General features: G+C 43.5%; 3 protein-coding genes across 3 annotated transcripts, besides 7 other annotated features; 1 reads left to right on the forward strand and 2 right to left on the reverse strand.

The window, feature by feature from the left end:
• Positions 1-75: 75 nt before the first annotated feature.
• PVX_094875 (hypothetical protein, conserved) lies at positions 76-4,043 on the reverse strand (the record flags this gene model as incomplete). The annotated part of the gene is made up of 2 exons (XM_001614392.1): positions 1,644-4,043; positions 76-1,425 (listed from the first exon to the last, which is right to left on the reverse strand). The coding sequence occupies exons 1-2, from the start codon at positions 3,744-3,746 to the stop codon at positions 76-78; spliced, it is 3,453 nt and encodes a 1,150-aa protein (XP_001614442.1). The 5' UTR covers positions 3,747-4,043.
• Positions 557-618: a microsatellite.
• Positions 1,308-1,336: a microsatellite.
• A 2,525-nt stretch (positions 4,044-6,568) lies between the features above and the next one.
• Positions 6,569-6,599: a microsatellite.
• A 1,607-nt stretch (positions 6,600-8,206) lies between these two features.
• Positions 8,207-8,254: a microsatellite.
• Positions 8,255-8,655: 401 nt separating this feature from the next.
• Positions 8,656-12,148, forward strand: PVX_094880 (hypothetical protein, conserved; the record flags this gene model as incomplete). The annotated part of the gene is made up of 1 exon (XM_001614393.1): positions 8,656-12,148. Exon 1 carries the CDS (start codon positions 9,362-9,364, stop codon positions 12,146-12,148), a length of 2,787 nt encoding a protein of 928 aa, XP_001614443.1. The 5' UTR covers positions 8,656-9,361.
• Positions 11,187-11,223: a microsatellite.
• Positions 12,149-13,622: 1,474 nt separating the features above from the next.
• On the reverse strand, positions 13,623-16,114 carry PVX_094885 (hypothetical protein, conserved). Its single transcript, XM_001614394.1, has one exon. It carries the CDS (start codon positions 15,748-15,750, stop codon positions 13,801-13,803), a length of 1,950 nt encoding a protein of 649 aa, XP_001614444.1. The 5' UTR covers positions 15,751-16,114; the 3' UTR covers positions 13,623-13,800.
• Positions 14,011-14,094: a microsatellite.
• A 268-nt stretch (positions 16,115-16,382) lies between the features above and the next one.
• Positions 16,383-16,402: a microsatellite.
• Positions 16,403-17,234: the final 832 nt, after the last annotated feature.

Below are 17,234 nucleotides of genomic sequence, written 5' to 3' on the forward strand. Positions count from 1 at the left end.
AAGGCCACATTGCTCACTCATTACTGCCACTGTAATGCTATTTTTCTAGGTGTGCCCTTTTTGGCCGCCTCCCCCTCAACCCACCATTTTGATGTCCCCCTTATAATAATTAATGTTAATTAACTCAAAGCACTTGGATTTCTGCAGCGACTGGAGGTACCTGTTCTTGTGCCTCGGCGCGTAGCTGTTGTATATTTCGAAAAAGCGCTTGTAGTCGTTAATTTTGCAAATGTCCGCGTAGTCAATGTAGGTGATTACGCTGTTGAGGAGGAAATTGGCGATGTAGGCATATCTGTGATTCACGATGAAGAAGGAAATGAATTCCATCAGCTTGTTAAGGTATAGGAAGTAGGAGTGCTCGTTCTTTTCCTTCATTCGTTTTAAAAACAGCACGAAGTTGTCATCCCGGTGGGGGGCACCCCCCTCGTCATGGATGCGGCTCCCCTCGGTTTGGCCCACCCCCGCTTCGTCTCCCCCATTCTGCTGAAGTGCCCCATCTTCACACCCATCCGACTCGTTCGACCCACTTGGTACCATTTTTGACAACTCCGTGTAAATGTAACCTTGCAGCACATCTGCATTTTCCAAATAGTTATGTATACTGCCAGCCATAAGGTCATCATCGAATGGGTTGCTTTGCAGTGTTCCATTCGGGTGACTTCCCCTATGGGTGTCCGCTCCCCCATTGTTAGAAGTGTCATTAGTGGAGTCTCCCCCTTTTGTGCCCTTCTCCGTAGAAACGGAAACGGAACTATCTCTCCCCCTCTGGGTTATCTTCCTTATGCCATACTCATATTCAAACTTTTTTAAAAGATGCAAAATGGAGAAGGTGTAACGATTTAGATACGTCTCTATAACGGTTTGGAATTTAAATTTCTTATTGAGCTTCAAACATAGGAGCAAAGATTCGTTTGTTTTGTTTTCACTTAGCAGATTTTCCAGCTGGTTTTCATAAAATAGGTGTTTCCTCTTTTGCATCATGTTCTCCGTACACACCTTTGCACTAACGTTTTTTAAGAAGAGGAACTCTCCATTAAGTGAGGCAGACGCGATGGTATCGTTTCCGCAATTTTGGAGGCAAAATATTTTGTCCTTGTGGTAATTTACAGTGGACACCCTTTCGCAGTTCTTTATATTCACAATGCTAATGTTCCCATTGCTGAAAGCATTAATCATGCAGTTATCATTTAGAATTAAAACCTTCGTCAGGTTAAAGTCGAGGCTCTGGATGCTCTTCACGCATTCGAAGGTAGTCAGGCTCCAAATCCTCAAGCCATCGTACGCGTTGCTATACAGGATGTGATCCGTCTTGGAGAACTGAATGTTCTGAACCGGCTTTTTATGCCCCTCCAGCGTTCTCATCAGCTTTAGATTTGCGGCCTCGAACAGTTTCACCGTTTTGTCCTTGCTGCAGGTGGCGACGATCTGGGGGGAGCACGTGCAAAGGGTAAAAAAAAGGGTAAAAAAAAGGGTAAAAAAAGGGTATCAAAAAAGAGTTATCAAAAAGGGGTATCAAAAAAGTGGTGTCAAAAATTGGGTATCAAAAAGGGCATCAATGGGGGTAAAAAATATGCGCCGTGCGCGCATAAACGGGTTCTTTTTTGCCGCTTCGCTCCAAACGCATATACCTCTCGCTTGCTTACCTTCGAGCTGTGCGATATGGCCACATCGTTTATCGTAACTTTGTGCGGGTAAATGGTGAAGTTACTCTGGAAGGTCTCCTTGGCCTCAAAAGAGTCATCCAATTTTCTCTTTTTCCTTTCCTTTCCCCCTTGGATGTCATCCAAATTGACGGTGAAATTCCACAGCTTTAAACTGCTGTCCTCACACACACTCACGAGGACAACTCTGGGGAACTTTTTCACATTCACGTCAATCGAGTTGATGGTATACAGATTGTCCTTCAGTATGTAAATGCAACGATTGCTTCTTAAGCTCCACACGAAAATGCTCTTATCATTGGACCCGCTAAACAGCAGTTGGTTTTTTTCGCTCACCTTTATGCATGACACGACGTCTTCATGGCCTATGAGTAGCGTCTGCTTGATGAGATTTTCCTCAAAATTTAAAATTCGAATTATGTTATCCCCTGTGAGGACCGCAAACTGGTTTTGCTCTCGACTGCCATGTGACGCGTCCTCCAGTGCCAATTCGTCCTCACCACTTGGGGAGTCGCCACATGCCTCTTCCCCCCTGGATGCAGAATTTAACAAGAGCATTTCAAATATGCCCTCAATTCTGCAGGTGTAATTTCGTACCAACTTGAAAACACGCAGGTCATAAATTAACAGAGAACTATCCTCCCTAAACACATGTAATTTATTTTTTATAAGAATAAATTTGAGTACATTACTTTGGTTAACTAACGCTTCATTTTCTTTAAATTTGAAAATGATTTCTGCCTTTAATGGGTTGTAAAAAATGAAGTTTCCTTCCTCATCATGCGTTAGGATTAACCATTTTACATTTTCATCTTTTATTATTAACTTGCTTTTTTTGCTTTTGAAGATGCTCGACGGAATTACCAGCGCGTGGTTTATATCGTTCACTAGGTATATTTGCTTTATGGGGCTAAGCGAAACTACGCCGCTGTTTCGGCTTTTCTTTTTTTTCTTCTTAGTATTGTACTGGTTCTTCAGGGCGTTGAATTCTTCTTCGTCCTCCGCGTTCAGGAGGCTCAGGTCCCACACGTTCATGATTTTGTCATTGCCGACGGTGATGAACCCGATCAGCTTTTCCTCCGCCGCTGCTTCTTCCGCCGCTGCTTCCTCTGCTGCTGCTTCCTCCGCCGCTGCTTCCTCTGCTGCTGCTTCCTCTGCCGCTGCTTCCTCCGCCGCTGGCTCCTCCACCGCTTTCCCCTCCGCTGCTACCCCTCCCTGCACGGCCAAGAAGAGAAAGTCAACGACGCCACTCATGTGATCCTCGCACGCCGCGACCTTCTCCCCCTTGGCAAAGTCATAAATGAAAACATTCTTTGTCACATCGGAGCTGATGATAAAATTTCGATACATCCTCAAATTGGTAATTCGACTGTTGTGTATTCGGTAGGAATATTTTAACTTATAGGAGCCTAAATTATAAACGTTAACTAACCCATTGATGTAGCCGACGAGTAACTGCTTGCCTCCTTCGTGAGAGTATCCAAAGCAGGTTACAACCACATTCTGCGACTTCCAAATTTTCTTTTCCTTTAAGTGAACCCAGTTGTAGCAGTATGAGTATGCCCCCTTGTCCTCCTCTTCCGCTTCATCATACAGGTATATATCGTTCCTGTCTCCACTCTCTGTCCCTTCGCCATTTAAATCTCCATTTGGATGGCCATTCTCTTCATTGTCGCCATGTTGCTCATCCCCCTTCGTCGACGCATCCTTCAGACGTAGCACATAGTGATGTATCTTATTGTCGTCCGTCGAGAGAAACACACTTCCGTCAGCGTAGTGCAGGAGTCGTATAGAACTGAACAAAGATACGCAATGCCTGTTAAGGTACCTCTTATGGTAAGTCTCCTTCACGTCATCAATGTCGACGGAGGACTCCAGGACGCACGTGGGGTGCATAGCATTGTAAATGTTAAAGCTGCTACTGCTTCTGCTGCTGCCCTCCCATTCATTTATCTTAAAGCAGTACACGTTATCACCACACAGACTTAAGTACAGCTCGTGCTCCTTTGAATAAAAAACGTTTTTGTCCCCCTCGTAGAAGTCAAAGAACTTCTTCTCAATTTCGACATTTGTAACGATCGACATTGGCACGCGGTGGGGCAAGCAGCAAAAAGGGGGGAAAAAAAAAAAAAAAAAAAGGCTATAAAACTTTACGACATAGCTTAAAGAGGTATAATGCCAAACTGAAGTAGCGTAACTGGTTGCTTCTCCCCACTCATGGTTTTATTTTTTTTTTATTTAAAAAATTTCAGAGTTTCCGGCGGGTAGTCATACGGTCGCACGGTCGTATGTATTGTATACTCCGCGCTTTATACCAATACGGCTTCGTGTTGTTCGCCCACTGTCATTTGCATTCTTTCGACTAGCCACATTTGTTCTTTTAAAAAATATGCCTACAGCGTTGAACGCATCTTTTTTTCCAGCAAATTGTCACGAAAAAATTGCAACGGGTATGAAATTATTCTGCTGATGATCGGGGGCACAACTTTAACCAAATTTGCTACATGTTCCGCGAAAAAAAAAAAATAAAATAAAATAACTATCAGGGTGACGGGTACAACGTCAACATTGTGGGGGTGCCCTTTTCTGTTGGGTGTTCTCCTATGAGAAATATTTTCTCTTCCATAGGGTGATTTTTTTTTTTTTGCGACCCTTGAGTGAATGACCAAAGAGTGATTCCTCTTTGTGGTACCCTTTTCTTGTCACTTCGTTTCCTGCTCCGCATATTTTGTTTCCCCCCAATAGGGAAGGCACAAATTATGCACAACGTTGGTTCGTTCGCCCCGTCGTTTTGCGTTACAAACGAATGCGCATACATGTATGCCTTCCGCGTGCCTTTGTAGCCTACCCCTTTTACGAACAAATTGCACCTGGGCAACGCATTTTCAGCCATTGAAGGGATAATATTCAGTGGAAACTTTTGAAGGGGGAAACTCCACCGCTATTTTAGCACATCCAAATTACGTACTGACGACCGTTGAAGGAATGATGGATTTTAAATTGCAGACATGTCTTTCGTATCCGCGTGTGAATGCCTTCACTGGAGCGATTAGCCTTTGCAAACCGTTTGCATGCATGCCGTTTCGCTTACTTTTCCAGTCCCCTTTTGTTCGAAACGTAACGAGAACGCTTTTAAAATTTACGCATGAATTAATGGGCGTGAAAATATATCAAAGTGGAGAATACCTCTTTTTGTGAGGGGAAAACTCGCACTGTGACAAAAAATGCACACAAACGTATGCATTAAGGTGTGGCGTGCGAAAGGGTACATTTTAAATGTGCCATGCTGCACCTTTTATAAGTGTAAGATGGCAAAAAGGGGAAAATCCCTATCCCCCCAATTGACGTATTACCACATGCACATTTGCACAGACGACGTTGCCCGAAAAAAACATCTTCCAAGGGGTGTGGATACAGGATCCATCTTGTTTAACCATACGATATTTTGCTTTTAAAAAAAAAAAAAAAAAAAATACATAGTATCCCTTTAAATTTGCTCATATGACACATATATATTGCTCACATCGTAGAGTAAAAAAAAAGTGTAGGAAATTGTTTCAACAGAACAGTTGCGAAGTGAGGTTTAAAAAAATGTGCCGGCCTTTGGCGGCCAACTTGTGCACATCGATTTTCTGTTTCTGAGTAATGAATAGCTCCTATATGTGGGATTCCATTTTGCCTCCCTTAACATATGCGTAAATGGATACCCACATGTAGGAGCGCTTTCTCGCGGTACGAACGAACGCAACTGTCATTTGGAACCCCGGTTGGCGAACCCTTATAACGGCTTAATAACCATTTTGTTCCCCTCATTGCAAACAAAGTTGATGATCCGGCAACAATTTTGTAATTCTTGGCGTAGCATTATCGCCAATGAAATGGCCCACGTAAAGGGTTATATCATACCGTTTGCTTATTTGTGTGTATGCATGTAAGCTCCTTATGGAGGAACGCGTTTTTCCTTCAGAGAAGCCTGAGCCTGGGGCAGATCAGCTGCTTCGAAATGCCAGCATGTTTTTCAGGCAGCATTTGAGCTGGATATGTTATAGTACATATCCTGATTGCTCATCCGCGTGACATCTAGGCTTTTTTAAAAGCCGCGGAAGCCTCTCACCTTTTTAAGCTCACGGCAGCTCGGCAAAGGCGATCGCATAAGTACACATATGTGTATATATATATAGCTCATGGCGCCATTTTGCGCTTGAGCGCGCTGCCCCAAACGATTGCTCCTTTTGGTGTTATAGCAGAAGCAGGGCCCCTTGTTGGCATCGTATCAAAAAAATGAAGATGACCCGGATGTGCAGGCGGCGCACATGGCGCAGATAACGTACCGCTGTACATTTTCAGTGCTGCTCATTCTGCCTGACCCCCAATTTAAAGCTACGGTGATTTTTTCCTTGCGCTCAATTTGCTGCCTGCATGCGCAAAGGTATCCACGCTGTGATTGAAAAAAATATGTATCAAGCAATCACGTGAACAATTGCTCGCGGCACGCACATGCATTGTGTATTAGCCCCACGCCGTGATAGCGTTATATGAATAGGCTTTACGCGTATATGCGAACGCGTCGACATGACAAAAACGACTGAGCAATGAGCAATGAGCAATTGGTAAAATCAAAAAATGGTAAGCAGCTTGCATTTTCGCCAAAAAGCGATGAATTCAGAGTTGAAAATGATTTGTATTTATTTTAACAGAGGGGTGTGTTCTGTACAGTTATGCATTGGTATGTATATTTTAAATAGTATATATTAAATCCGTGTGCCTGTTTTAGCTTTTTTTTTTTTTTTTTTTTTTTCCCCCCTTTCCTTTCGCTTTACTTTCGCTTGCTTGCTTTGTTTTTTTTTTTTTTTTTTATTTGCCTTTAAAAGTGAGTACAGTTTCGAAAGAGCGGAAGCATAACGAATCTTAACCCACTTCGTCAAACACAGCACTTACGTGAGAGCTACAAATATGTGTTTTACTTCCACGCGTAATGGTATGAACGCAGGAAGCAGGGTTTAAACGTCCTCGCCGGACGAAATAATAACACAATTTTTTCCCCCAAGACGACAGGTAGCCATTTGTGCAGCACACGTATGCCTATATTTATGCTTACATTTATATGTGTATGAAGAGCTCCGCATGGTATATATGCCTGTTCACAGATGTGTAAAGCCTTATAGGCACTCGCACACTTCACACACCAGTAAACGTTTTGTTTGTACGTCGCGTTTATTCATAGCCTCGTCGCTTGTCAGGCATTTCTTGCCGTGAACTCGCGCACAATTTGTAACGCAAAAATGTGTCCCATGTGAATTTGTACACACCCTCGCCACGCGTACACAATTGAGTGTAAATTCTTCACACACGTAATTAGTTGAAGAGGTCAACGCACTTTACACATCGCGGGATTGTTTGGCTAAGCATACGTTGAGTTAGTGAATGAGTCAATATTTGCAAAAAAAAAAAAAAAAAAAATTATGTATGAACGTTTTTGTTTTCCCGTGATAACCCTAAATGAGGAAAATTTTTACCATGCCATCCCCCAATTTTGTTGTAGGTTATAATGAAAAATTAGACCTCCTCAAAAAAGAAAATAACATCAAATTTTTGTTTGGTCTAAAACAGAGACGCATTGTAAGTGCTCTGTGGACTCTGCCGACACTGCCCTAAGAGCGTGTCATGTGTATGTCCACTGAAAAAGGAGTCGCGCAGTGGATGCGCAGTCGTTTGTTGTTTCGTATGCTTTATGTATGTGTGCAAGTACGTACGTGCGTGTGTACCTTTTGTGCATGTATCTGTGTAGTTGTATGTGCGTGTACACCTGACATGCGCGCATGTGAGTTCGTGTTAGTGTTCGCGTAAATGTTCGTGTTAGTGTTCCCGTTAGTGTTCCCGTTAGTGTTCGCGTTAGTGTTCGCGTTAGTGTTCCCGTTAGTGTTCCCGTTAGCGTTCCCGTTATTGCTCGTGTTCGTGTTCTCGTTTCTCCCAGAAGAAACGCATTACGCTCCTACTTTGTAAAAACACGCGTGGACAGACGTAATTAAGCGTTGTTCTATGAAATACGCACGCAGAAGTATCTATTTTAATGTTACTTTCGCCCAACGGGAAAGGAGCGTCAAAAAAAGGCAAACACTTTAAATAATTAAAATGTTTGAAAGTGAATTGTTTTTTTTTTTTCGCAGTGTATGTGAAATTATGTAAATTTTTGCTACAGTTTTTTTTTTCCTTTTTTTTCTTTTTTTTTTTTTTTTTTCCCCCCGCGCGCCTTCAGCTGGCAGTCTGCCCATTTGGACGCGTCAGAATTTGTTACGTCTATTGTCAAGTTTTGTTCCTCACCATCATTGCTGGCATCATTGCCATCATCACCGTCAACATCATCGCCATCATTATCGTCATTTTCCCCCATGCCGCTTCCCCTCCCCCTCCCCTTTGTTTGTTTTTTTTTGAAAGTCATTTGTTAAACGTAAACATTTCTGAAGCATTTCCATTCGCGGAAAAAGAAACAGAAATAGGGGAAATTCATGTGCGATATTCTCACGATATGTTACAAAAAATTTTATGTACAAATGGCATGCGAGTAAAGGGGGGAATTTTCTGAACAAAAAAAAAAAAAAAAAAAATCAGACATGCGGGGGTTTTATGGACCCATGCAAATATGTACATAATCCATGTGTATGCGTGAGCTGCTGTATACCGCGTATTGTGTGCATATTTTGGAAATTCGCCTTTTTTTTTTTTTTTTACACATTGTGTGAACATTTCACATGTTCTGTGCACGTTTGTACGTTTATGTATATGTACACGAATGAGCACTCCGTTTTGGGCGCTCACGGGTACATCCCTCCCCCACCACCTACTGGTTTGCAACAAAATTGCACATATGTTTGTTAATACACGTGTTATGTTTTTCTACACACGTTTTTATGTGCACAGAATGTTATAGCGTCGGACAGGCGCTACACTGTTGCGGTTTTCCGACATTTTCTGCTCGCCGGTTTTATCGTAAAAATTGTTTACCGTTTATGGCAGCCGGTGAGCGGAACCGTTTCCGATTTTGTCCACTCGTTTTGCTGCTCATTCTTTGGTCTTTTCGTCTTGTGTCGTCCCGTCTCTTCTTTTCTTTTCTCTGCCTTTTTTTTTTTTTTTTTCCCTTTTGCTGCCCCGTTTTATGCCAACCCGATGGGTTTCTACAAAAATCTTTGAATTAACACCTTAATGATTTTTTCAAGCCCAATTTTGGAACAGTTTTCACAAACCTCATGGAGATAACATGCATGGGTCAGCCGTTGGACAGAATGCAAGTCGAAGTTGTGTAAAGCTCCTGCGCCTACGTACGCCTGCATGCTCTTATTTAGACCAATACAGACTCACATTTATGTAGGTCTCATAAGCGCACCATTTGGGAATGCCCCCTTGTGGACGCGTAGCCTAGTGCAGGGACGTACGTTCTTATGCACACCAGTTTGCGGCGGTGGGCCTTTTTTTCCGTCGTTACGAGTCGGCGAAGGGGTCCAACCATTTATGTCCGCACTGAAGAGGTACCTACGCAAAGGTACAGCCGTCAAAATATATACTCGTTGGGACGGTGCCACTGGTAGGGTACGGACCGCCGCGCACCCCCCACGAAAAAAAAGAGTGAAACAGAGAAAAACAGAACGAAGTGCTGCTAAAAAAAGTGCTGCAAAAAGTGCCACCAAACAAAGTGCTTCCAAAAAATGAACAGCACCGATGAAATAAACAATGAAGAGAACAGAGTATGTCACCATAACTTGAGAAAAAACAGGAAGCCGCGAAGCTACGATTTCGAATACTTTGATGAGTCGCTAAACAGGCAGAAGGGGAAAAAAAGGGGCAGAAAGAGGGGAAGGAAACCCAAAAATGCTCTGAGCGTAATTAGCAAAAGTGTAGACTCTACAAATGTAGACGAAAGGGTTAAAAGGCCGTACATTAGGAAAAAAAGCAAAGACACGAGTGTGCACGAGCAGGAAGATGTAGAAAACGAGAAAAGTGAAGACTACATTGTCCACAAAAATGAACATGTGGAAGATAACAAACTGCTCAACGTCCCGGCGGTACGCCCCAAAGGAAGAAGGAGAAGAAAAAATTTTAACATAGATAAAAGTATGCACCTACTTAATTCAAATGTACCCCTCAGAAATAGTAATATAAAAATTGACCGCATATGTGAATATTTATCCTACAAAACGAACACCACATGGAGGTACATGGGGTCGACTGTTAAATTTAGGCTTATAAATGATCAGCAGGAAAAATATATTTTTTTAAAAAATATGAAAAAGCATATCATATTTGAAATAATTAAAATTGCCATGTTCGCCCTACTCAGGGTTAATCTGAATGACAATAACATTTACACCTTACACACCGAGGGGAAGAAGAAACCCTCTAGGGAGAACCCCAATAAGCGTAGTAACACATCCAGGGGTAAACGCCCCTCGGAGGACAAAACCGCAGAAGGTAATAACTACACCGGTAGTGTTCTTCACCCCAGTGGGACAGAACAGCACGATAATAACACCCGCAGTAGTAACGGCCACGTACACTGCAGCTACTACTACTACAGTAAGCACAAAGCAGGCAGTGGTGGTAGTGCCAAAGGGTTAAGGCGCGCTTCCAGCCATGGCAGCGAAAGGGGGCAGGTCCATCATCGCGATACGGATGTGCATCACAGCAGTTATAACGATAACAGTGCAGGCATTACCCATGGGGGGTTCAACAATATGAAGAATCAACTCCCCAGAGAAAGTGATATGCCCCCCGCCTGCACGTACGGGCATTATGACGTGATGGAAGACATACATAAAAGGCTACAAGAAAAAAATGATATACTAAACCAAGGCGTAACTGTATCCGAAATTTTAGACTTTGTAAAAGAAAAATATGAAAAGTATTATGAAAATGTTAAACAGTACATTGTGACGACGCTGAATATTTATTGTGCTTTAAATATTTTCAAGCTGATCAGAAGAGGCAGGTATGCCATTTGTAGGTTCGAGCATTTTAACATTTTTAAAGTGAAATATTTTAAAAAATATTTTAAGTTTTTTTATAGCTTAAAGGGGGAGGAAGAAATTTTGATGAACTTTAAGAATTACTTGAAGTCCTTTTACTATGGCAAGACGGTACGGCAACTGCGGGCAGCGTCTAATGGGCACGTGGGCAGGCCTGCGGGCTCGGGCAGGGGTCGTCGATCCTATTCGAAGGAAGGTACAAGTAAAGGGGCAAGAGAAGCGGCACGGGAAGTGGTATGCGAAGCGGCAAGGGAAGCGGCATGCGAAGCGGCACGTGAAGAAGCAGACGAAGTGACCCATGGAGAGGCACACGAAGGCGCAAAGGAGAAGCGACGGACGAGCCCGCGAACGAGTACCCGAATGAGCCCCAGAACGACCCCCCAAGGGACTCCCGAAGCGAGCCCCCAGCCGAAGCAGAAGATGAGCAGGGAGCCCGAGGATTCTGCGCAAAACGGGACGATAAAGGAAGAGCAGGGGCAAATGAACGACGAGTCCCCAGAAAAGAATAAAAGTGTTAATCATGAAAACGCAGCGGGGGATATTACCTGCCCGGACAACACCATAGATAACGCAACGGTGGAGAGAAGAAACAGCAACGTATCATTGGCGAGTAAAACAGTCAAGTCGGAGCCTGATGGGGATAAAAACGACCCCGCGGTGAACGCCCCCTCAAACGAAGCGAACAACACTCGGAAAAGCAAAAGCAGAGCGAAAAATGGCCCAAAGGAACCCAAAACAAGGGCAAAACAGAAGAAAAAAAAAGGCAAAGGGAGTAACACCTTAGCAACATCATACGATGAGGAAAAAATAAAAAATGTGTGTATCGACTTAAATAAAATTAATGTAAAATGTATCAAAGTGGTATACGGCATGAAACATTTTTTCTGTTCCTACGATACGAAAGAAACAAATGATGAAGAATTTGAAATTATTAAAGTGCAAAAAAAATATGACCTACTGAGAAGGTCCAGCTTTGCAAACATGAATTTAAGATATAATTTTCTAAGTGGATCGAAGAGACTGCAAAGTAGAAATGTGGTGAACTACAATGAAGATAACTACGGCTCCATGGGCACCAAAAATTTGCTCCTAAGAAATGACAGCAGCGTTAACGTTAATGTTAACCTTAATACGGACGAACAAATGGGCAAGCAGCCCCAGTACGGGAAGCAGAAGAAACAAAATTACGAAGATGATGTAATGAAGCATGAGAAATACAATTCTGTTAATTTTAATATAAGCTATAAAACGCTGAGGAAAAAAATGATTTGCGTTAGACACTATGTAAGCACCACCAAGAAGGAGGAACGATCGCATAAGCCGAAAAATGAACTGAAAGGAAAGGATAAACTTCCCACCGTTTCGAATGACAGCTTGATACAGACCTGCTCCATAAATTCTAACATGTCAAACGTGATTAGCGTCGACGGGCTTTCCTCCATGAATTTCGAGAGCCACTGTTCGCAGTGAGGGGCCGAAGGGGGGAGGGAAAAGGGGGTCAGGGGGTGGCATCGTAATATAGTAAGGGAGTAGCAGCGTAAGTTAGTATTGGAGTAACCGAGCAAGAGAAGACGAACGCGGAGACAGGAATGCCATCCCCCTGGGGGGAAACACCTGCCAGTTTGCCATTTGCACACAACCCGTTAGCGCTCAATTTTGTCGGCAGCTTTGCCAGGACTGCAACAGCGCAGAAAAACATTGCAGATCGATAAGTGTAGCGCCACACACGTAGCAGTATCGTTTGCGGTTCATTCGCAGATATGAAAATAAAATTTTTATCGTCACTTTTTAAGGGGCACAGTTAATTCGAGGAATCCTCCATAAGGCGGTGGGGGGAGGGTGTCTCTGAGCTGTGACCCATAATGTGCCCATTGTGCCGTGGAAGACGGGAAGAAAAACCCATCCATAGATTTGTTTCAAATTGGGATCGAAGCGAAAGTGCCAACCTATGTGCAAGTGCAGATGTGTGTTGAAATGTGAGAGAACGTTACTTCGAGCGAAGTGTGTGGGTCGCGAAGAAGTTGTAGTGAATGGCCACTTCCGTGGGGTGGGTGTCGTACACTTCTGCGAGGAACCGAACAGGGGAAGGAAGGGTTCTTGAGATTGGGAAAAAATGGGGCGACGTAGCCAACCAGGGCGATTAGCCAACCAGCGGGCCTATCCAACGAACGACCGGCATCACCGTTCACATCACAGTTCGCTCCTTTTTTAAGTAAAGCGAGGGGGCCCATCCGCCTACCCATAGGTGCATGCCCACGTGTGCGTGCACTTAGTCACATTTAACTATGTTTCCGTTCACTACTACCATTTTGTCTTTCAAGGAAGTCGCTTCCGTTTTTGTGCATCCCTCCCCCCAAAGGAGTTATGAATCAGCAGTTGTTTTATGCTTCCTTCCGTTTTATTTATTTTTAATGAGCCTAATCCTTTTTTTTTTTTTTTTTTTTTTTTTTTTTGTAGTGATCATTTTGAATGAAAAACATTTCAGTTCCACTCATTTTTGCTTTTTATTTCAATGCTATTCGGTAGACCATACAACAGAAACTTTTTCACTTTTCGCATTTGATTCCCCCTTTTTATATTTGATGTTTTTACCATGTTTCGTCGTTTTTGCATCTACTTATTTTTGCTGCATCCGTTTTGCTGCGCTTTGCCATGTATGCTTTGCCATGCTATGCTTTGCCATGCTTTGCTTTGCCATGCTTTGCTTTGCCATGCTATGCTTTGCCATGCTTTGCTTTGCCATGCTTTGCTTTTTTTTTCAACCGTCCTGGAGAATTCTCCCCCTCTCTCTCTTTCTCCTTCCCGCCTCACTTTGCATTCGTCCGTGCAAAATTTTAAATTCACGTGTGTTTGTGTTCGATCAGCTGAAATGGCACTGTTCACCCGGTTTTGGCGGTAACTATGTACGCGCGCCTGCGCGCTGGTTTAGGGGTGGACCGCACTTGCTGTGTGCCTAGATGTACGGCTTAATAATGTTAAGTTGAAGGTTCGAATTATGAAAAAAGAGGGCGATCAGCAGAGCAGCGGTGCAGCAGTGCAACAGAGCAACAGAGCGGCAGCCAACAGCTCAACCGCTACGCAACCGCTACGCTAAGCAACCGCTGCACCAAGCAACCGCTACACTACGCGGCCTTCGCTTTGTAAAACGAGGGGACGGCGTGGAAATTCACAAAAATGTAGACGAGGGCCAAAAAGAGGGCGACGAGCAAAAAGTGGAGGTAGTGGAAGACGTAGGAAATGGCCATGGAAAAGGTGATGACGGCGCTTTTTTGGTAAAAATATTTTTGCTTCTTATCGTGCGGGATTATATAATCCGTGACGAGGAAATTCGAGTCGGTGACAAACGGACTGACAATCATCTTTACGTAATTGATAAACTTCCCCACCTCGACCTGGTACACAAAGAATTTCATAAATTTGTTAAGACTTTCATTTAGGGGAATAAATTCTTCCGCGGCTATCATCTGGTTGGTGTAGTTTAGCACCTCATTGTGCATGTCCTTCTCGTTTGCACTTTCCTCCTTGGGTGATTTGATATACACATACAACGCCTCGAATATATTTTTAATATGCGCCTTCACGACGTCTGGTTTTATCTTCTGCTCTATCAAGGGCGTCTTGTTAATAAAGCTTAGGATCTCCCCTTTTGTGCTTAACGTAAAACTGTCAACATTTTTTAATTCGAAATATTCATGGAGCCATGGCAGATGTTTGCTGTGCGTTTTTATTTTTTCTTCGCTCAATTGGATTTCCAAATGGAGATTTTTCATCAACACTCCTTTCAGAATGTCATAAAAACGTAGCACATGATCAGGTGGTAGCTTCTTATTCTGGTGAATAATAAAATCCTCATCGTTCAAACTGCCCAGAGTTAAAACAAATTGAATGTTTTCCCTAAATATGACATTCACCGAATCGAGAAAATGATCTATGCCAAAATAATAATTGGTGAAAAAAAATAAAATGTTATAATTGACCTCCTCATTTTTGTACACTTGGGAAAATAATTTTATTAATTCCGTCATGGCAATCACCTGTGTATTTGTCGCTGTGCTATGGGAGGGGTGCGCACTTATAATGCTGAAGACGTTGTAATCCATCGCGATGACGATTGTTTTCCTTTTCGTAAAGAGAAAAGTTTCATTATTTTTGCTCTTATTAAATACGGAACTTATGTGAATATTATCTTTGCTTAAAAAAAAGAAGACGTTTTTTGCGCCTATTTTATTTCTGTGCTGATTTTTGGACAGTGGCATGATGCTCACATTTCTGGTTAAGTCGAAGAGGCCGAACTTGCCCTTGTAGTTTTGGTAAATGCGCTCCACCTCCTGGTTGTTCTTTACGAAATAGACCGGTTGGTTAAGTTTGAAGTTTAGCAGGAACGCTTGGGCGAACAGGATTCGCCTCTCCAGCAGGTCATCGCTGATGTGGTTGGCGGTGCTTTGGCTAGAGGCGCTTTGGCTAGCGGCGCTTTGGCTAGCGGCGCTTTGGTTGGCGTTGCTTTGATTGGCGCTGCTTTGATTGGCGCTGCTCTCGTTAGCATTGCTTCGCTCATCGGTGGCGCTACTCGTCGACGCCCCCCCGTTAACGCGCAGGTACTCCCCCTTGTCTATGTGCAAATCCTCCGGCACCACTATCACCACCCCATTGTTGTTATTCCTCAAAATGAAGTGCAGCAAAAAATAAAAATTGCTGGCATACACAATTTCGTATAGGTAGATGAGCCCAGAGTATTTAACCAGCTGTCGTGAGCTCACATGCTTGCTGATGGTTTGCATTTTCTCCTTCACCAGCCTTTCGATTTTTGTTTCGTCATCCACGTCTATTAGGTCATCTATGGTGGAAGTGTCTCCTTCAAATTTGACATCTTTATAAAGGGTCAGTATGTTTATCAAATTGCTCTTAATCATATAATTGCTCGACCCAACATATTTGTTTCTGTTCGTCATCAGGTGGATCAGCGGGTAGGCCTTCGTTTCGTACAGCCCCCTAACCAAGCCATACTTAAAGAGGAACAAAAAAAACGTCAAAAGGGGGAAAAAAAAGGGCAACTTTCTTGAGGATGGCTTCATTGTTCCACGATCGTATCTCTTTCCAATCCTATCGCTTCCCTATCCTATCTCTTCCTCTGCGGCGATGTTTTGTAGGGCCTCCCGCGCCCATGAGGGGTGCGCCGTTACGCTGTCACGCTGCCACGCCGCGTACTGTGCGAGCGTGAAAACGGCTACTGCGTCGTAGGTTCCTCGGCCGCCGCGTTTATCTCATCATGGGGAAGTTTCTCCTATTTGTTACTTCTCACTTTTTATTTTACGTTTTTTTTTGTTTTCCTTTTTTGGGGGGAGGGGCCAGAACACGCAGGCATGCGGGTGAACAAATGGGCAGATCAACGAGTGGGAGAATAAGCGAGCCAACTAATCGGCAAATAGGAAGCTAACGAATAACCGCGATGAACAACCGTGCTGAACAACCGCGGGGGAAAAAAAAAAAAAAAAAATCATTGACAATTCAACATTTAGCCCTCCAGCACAGGCGCGTCATACAATCCGAGCAGCTCCATGGAAGCGGAGGGACGAAATGGCGTTTCCCTGAAAAAATCTCCTCTGAAAATACATGCACGCGCTATTGCACTGAGGTGGAACCATCTGGCGAAATTTCACCACGTTTGATCGCCTGGGGCTGACTATCCTCTGCGTAACCTGTGGGGAGAGGTAGCGCACGTGCTGGTGCGGTACTAATGCGTACGTTTGAACCTACACAATGCGTTCTCATTTTCGAAAAGGTGCTTCCTAAAAATGCGGGAGAGAAACACAAATGGGTAAAAAAAACCTACACGGCGCCAACAGAAGATCCGTGCCCAACCTCACAGTCACGCCAGTCCGTTATTGCAACTCTACCTCCGTCCCCTATTTGTGTATGTTTCCTTTTTACGAAGTAGCTGCCAAGTGGCTATACACTTATTGTAAAAAAAATTGTAATAATAATGATAATTTGACAGAAAAGAAAAAAAAAAAAAAAAAAAAAAAAAAGCAGATTGGCCAAGAAAGAGGCTTCTAAATGTTCGCATTTAGTGAAAGCGCTTCTGCTCTGTAGCATTATCTGCGTAAGCTAGGAACACATGGCGGACGCACAGAGCCACACCATTTGGACGCTCCCCCCAAACGGAAAAGCAGCCCTTCATTATAGCACTGCTGCATCTCCAGACTGAAAATGTTTAAAAAAAAAAGCTTCTCTTCCTCTTCACATTTTGCTTCCCTATCACAAAATGAAATGAGCGGCAGGTGAGTTGCCCACACGTCAGCATTTACAGATGTGGTAGTTGGGGGAGCCTTCCTTTTCGGAAGGGAGAGCCGCTAAAGGGGGGAGAAAGTTTAAGGAAAGGAACATTGTGAGTCTCTTCCTGCATAACGCAGTGCAGTAAAGGGGAACTCATCAAAAAAAAAAAAAAAAAACACACCCATCAATGTTATGCGTATGTGCTGAAATGCCGAGATGACCGCGAATACGCAGACTCACTCATGCCAAGGGGTGCTCACCTGGTCCCTCCCCGTAGGAGTAA

The sequence above is a fragment of the Plasmodium vivax genome, chromosome 8, assembly GCF_000002415.2.
Source record: "Plasmodium vivax chromosome 8, whole genome shotgun sequence".
Classification (NCBI taxonomy): domain Eukaryota; phylum Apicomplexa; class Aconoidasida; order Haemosporida; family Plasmodiidae; genus Plasmodium; species Plasmodium vivax.